The 4,430-nt window shown below is 39.0% G+C and overlaps 1 protein-coding gene across 1 annotated transcript; it reads right to left on the bottom strand.

Annotated features, from left to right (window-relative positions):
• Positions 1 to 2,210: 2,210 nt before the first annotated feature.
• LOC120095563 (keratin-associated protein 20-2-like) lies at positions 2,211 to 2,369 on the bottom strand. Its single transcript, XM_087577429.1, has one exon. The coding sequence runs from the start codon at positions 2,367 to 2,369 to the stop codon at positions 2,211 to 2,213; it is 159 nt and encodes a 52-aa protein (XP_087433555.1).
• Between the last annotated feature and the right edge of the window lie 2,061 nt (positions 2,370 to 4,430).

Genomic DNA, 4,430 nt, shown 5'->3' with positions numbered 1-4,430 from the left:
AGTTTCACTAATCATCAACCTTAACCTGATATGATGTAGACAGAAATAGAATCATTGCATGCCCAAGGAACTGGGAAGAAACAGCTTTCAGCAAAGTTATTAAAAGAAGGAAGATTAAAAAGATAGAAAAGGGATTTCTGCACACTTCACACACAGCATATAAATCTTACAAGTGTTTATAAACAAACCTAGATGTTAGTAACTGTACACAAGTTCAGTGAAAATAAATGGAAAACTTTCCCATTGGGTTAGAATAGTAATGAGATAGTACTGTAACAAAGTAAATTAGCTTTAATATATAAGATGGTACAGATACATTTGGTTTATTGAGATTGAGATCTGCCAGATCTGAGTTTATTGTTTCAGACATTCTAGTATGCTTGTCATAAATCATAATAGAACTGTCAGAGTGAAGAACAGTGGGAACAAAGACTGAATCGAAGAAAAGGGCGTCTGTCTGAGAAAAATATGGATAGAAAAATCTATAATAGAACCCACAGCAACAGAAGTTGCCTGTGAGCAATGAGTGAGTGACTGCAGAATTGATGGGTGCAGACATTCCTTTCCTGTAGCCAAAGCCTGGGTAACCATGCAAAATATGCACAATAGACTATGGGCCTACACACTGGAAGTCTCACGCATAATTCCAAGGAGTCTCAGAACTTCGAGTCTTACTCTTGCCTTATGAATTATGCAAAGTTTGTGTCTTATGAGTTAACATAAATTTTATCAATTAAAACAGTAGATGTTTATTGTGGTAAAAATAAAAAAGGGGCACAACTGGTTCCTGCACATCACCCCTCCACGCTGGCCCCTGATAATCTCGAACCTGGGTGGTCACTCCTTGGCATTAGTTTTGGCACCTTAGTGACATATAGAATTAACATTAATCTATGTCAGCAGTGGCTGGTACCAGAGTGGCACCACACCACATTAGCCTAGCTATCTTCTAGCTCCAGCTGTCTCTCCACTCCTATTGCTAGTCACCCTGGCCAGCCCTGGCCAGCCAGGAACTCTGGTTCCAGCTACCCGGTAATATCAAGACTCAACAAACTATAACACAACAATCAGATTTATATGGTAAATTCTCAATCTACAATACATCAACACAATAAACTTAGAACCAATTGATAAGGATGTAAACTGCCAACTAGATAAAATAAAATAAATTTGCCTACAGAACTCCATCCCAATTACCTTGACAATTTAAGACCACGCAAATATGGGTCATCTTTCTCCATCTCCATCTTGATTCTCCTGCTTCTCCTTCTCCTCTCTCCTTCCCCGACTTTTTCCCTGCCTACCCTTCCTTCTCAACCAATGATAGGCTTTGTCTTATTCTGGACCTGCCTTGCTGAATAATGACATCATCCTACAGATATTAGGTGATATTTGGGGTCAATTTACTGGTTAGGACATTGGATCATCTTTTGGACTGTAAGACTTGTAAATTACTTTTCCATAGTAAATGTGAACAGCAATTTTGAATGGATGGACTCTTGAATTTCTAGAAACCTTCTAGCCCAGAAGCACTAAAGCTAAGAGCTGTGTGTTTTCCTCTTAACTCTGCCCCCCAACTTTGTTTTTTTCTTCTCTTCTCTTCTCTTCTCTTCTCTTCTCTTCTCTTCTCTTCTCTTCTCTTCTCTTCTCTTCTCTTCTCTCCTCTTCTCTTCTCTTCTCTTCATCTCCTCTCTCCTACCCTTTCCTCTCCTCCCTTGCCTTCCCTCCCTCCTCTCTTTTCCTCTCCTGTCCTCTCCTGTCCACTCCTGTCCTCTCTTCTATTCTCCTTTCCTCTCTCCCTCCCCCCTCTCTCCTCAGTTTCAGTGGCCCTCAGTTTTTCTTTCTTTGTTCCAATCTCTTTCCCTCTTATGCACACAAACTCCTCTGATTTAACATGTAGGATGTACACAAAAGCCATTTAAAACATTACATACAACATGGAAATGTTTAGTGAAATATGCACTACCATTTTCACATTTGTTCCTCTTAACAAGAATTAATGAGGACATAAAGGAACAATATCTTTAAAAAATATACAATTAGAAATTCAAAGACATTAGTTAATAAAGATTTCCCATGTTAATGTGAATTTTGGTTTTAAAATTATCTTGGGTGAGTTTCCCCATTAGTAAACGTGTAAGAATAATGGGAATGTCATACTTGGAAGGAGTTGGATGAGTCTAAACCGGGTCAGTGGATCCTGAAGTGGCTCAGTAGAATCCATAGGACCAGTATCTCCCATGGCAACATGGGTGGCAGCAGCCATATCCAAATCTGCCATAACCATAGCCATAACCTAGGTCTCCATAGCTACAGCCACAGCCATAACCATAACCAAGACCCCCATAGTAGTTTCCATAGCAGCACATGGTGTCAAGAGTAGAAGCTTAGTTGTCAGGTAGAAGATGTCCTATGGTTTATGTGACATCTCTGTAAGCAAAGGGCCTTTTATATATAAGGAGGGGAGGGTGGGGCAAACCACAAGTATTGCACAAACATAATTTAGAATAACTCCCACAAGAAAATGTATCTAATGTTTTGTTTACCCAGTAAAGGAGAGTTCCCTGGAAGATTGCATTGCTAATTTCATAAAGCACCCAAAGTTAAATCATGTGATTATTTTAGACATTTTCCAGCTACTTTGAATACCAGTTACTAAGCTTTATCATTTTTTTCTCCACCCTCAAAACCAAGGACTTTTCAGGCCCAAGAACTACATTTTAAGAGGAATTTTAAAACAAAATATTTCATGAAATTTCATGAATGGGAGTCCAAAGATGTAAGAAGCTTTAGACATTCTGGTGCATGTTGTCTTCACCATTAAAATGTGACTATGCTTATTAGATTTATATTACTGGAGTAAAACACCTATGAATATAACTTAAATTAGGGAAAACAAATTTTAATTTATACTTTCATAGGTTTAAGTTTATGGTTAGCTCCATACATAGCTGTGGACTGGAATGAAGGCAGAATACTGTCAGGAGGGTGTGGTGGCACACCATTGCTTCCTTTATGGCCACCCCGCTAAGAATGAAGTGCTTGAAGAATGAGAGGAAGAGCTTGGGAACAAGATGATTTTATAGTCACAATACAAGTCACCCAGTTCTTCCCACCATGGCCCACATCCTTACAGCCCAACAAGTAAGAGAATCAATAGACTGATTTGTTGTTGAGATCAGAGCCTTAAAGTTTCTATCTCTTTCCAAAAAATATAAGCCTGAAACCAAGCTGTGAGTCTTCAAAACAATAATTTTCTATCTGTGGGTCCCAAAGGCTCATGACCATTCCATAATTCAAAATAAACTCACTTACTCACTGAATTTCACCAAATTCTTAAATGGTTACAACACTGCCAAATATTACAAGTCTAGCCTCCTCTGAGACTTCTCTGCTTTGAGTCTGACTGTCCCTTAAAACCTGACATATTAAATAATAGGTTTCCAGTTGTTTTGGGGGGTATGTCCAGCCTTTGGATATTGTAAAATGTTGTTATTTAGTTTATATTTGAGAGTTATGCAATCGGATTGTGAAAAAGTTGTTAAAATTTTCTTCAAAAATTATAAGCAGATCTGAAGTAAGGTTTGGGATAGATTTAGAGCTCCCTGGCTTTACTCTAAGCACCAATGGGCTTAGAGGCTCCTAGTTCATCGGTGGGTTAATCTGCTGGCAGATTTTTAGTTAGACTGAGAGAAAGTATTCCCTGATTAGAGGAAGTAGGCCACTCTATGTGCTCATGTAGAATGAGTGTGCCTTACTGTGGGTCCCTTGTTTTCTCTGTTTCCAGCCACCAGGGGACAAGCAGCTTTGTCCCCTACATGCCATCTGTTATGACACTCTACTTCATCACAGGACCATAGCAAGTGTGTCCACAACCTGTGGGTGGAAAATCCTGCTACAGCTAAAAGTAATGTTTCTTCTTTAAGTTGTCTTCTAGGGTCATGTAAATACAAGATGGCTATCAAAGAATTTCAAGGCAAATTTTTAGTTTTGGGTTCCTTAAAAATTCATAAAGCTGGTCTACACTATATTGTGTGGCAAGTGTAAACAGACAAAGGAAAAAGCCTACGAAAATCATGGGAAATATTAAATCTTGTAATTTCAGGTGTAGCATCTAGGTCACAGAATGGCATTGGGCAGCCCTCTATGAGTCTTGTTAGTGGCAACACACATGATCTCTCCCTTCAGTTAAATCATTACTTCTCTTTGGTGTACATTCCACTTTCCTGGCATTTCTATCTCCCTAGAATTTTTCTGCAGTAGCTTTATCCTGCCAGTAATTACTTCATATGTTATTGTCTTGGGGATTTCCCCCAGGGATTCTCACATTGCCTGGAATCCAAGGTCTTCCATAAAGTCTGTGTAAAAGCCTCTCTGACACCATGAGCTTTCTGTCTTGCGTCTCTGATACACAAGCACTATATTTAGAG

This window comes from Rattus norvegicus, chromosome 11 (assembly GCF_021556685.1).
Source record: "Rattus norvegicus strain SHRSP/BbbUtx chromosome 11, alternate assembly SHRSP_T2T, whole genome shotgun sequence".
In the NCBI taxonomy this organism is placed as follows: Eukaryota; Metazoa; Chordata; class Mammalia; order Rodentia; family Muridae; genus Rattus; species Rattus norvegicus.
Note: the sequence above shows the minus strand (reverse complement) of the source record. Positions and strands in the feature narration are given on the sequence as shown.

Bases quoted from the DNA above. Each gene is read 5' to 3' on its own strand.
- LOC120095563 (XM_087577429.1), bottom strand. From the start codon at position 2,369: ATGTGCTGCTATGGAAACTACTATGGGGGTCTTGGTTATGGTTATGGC.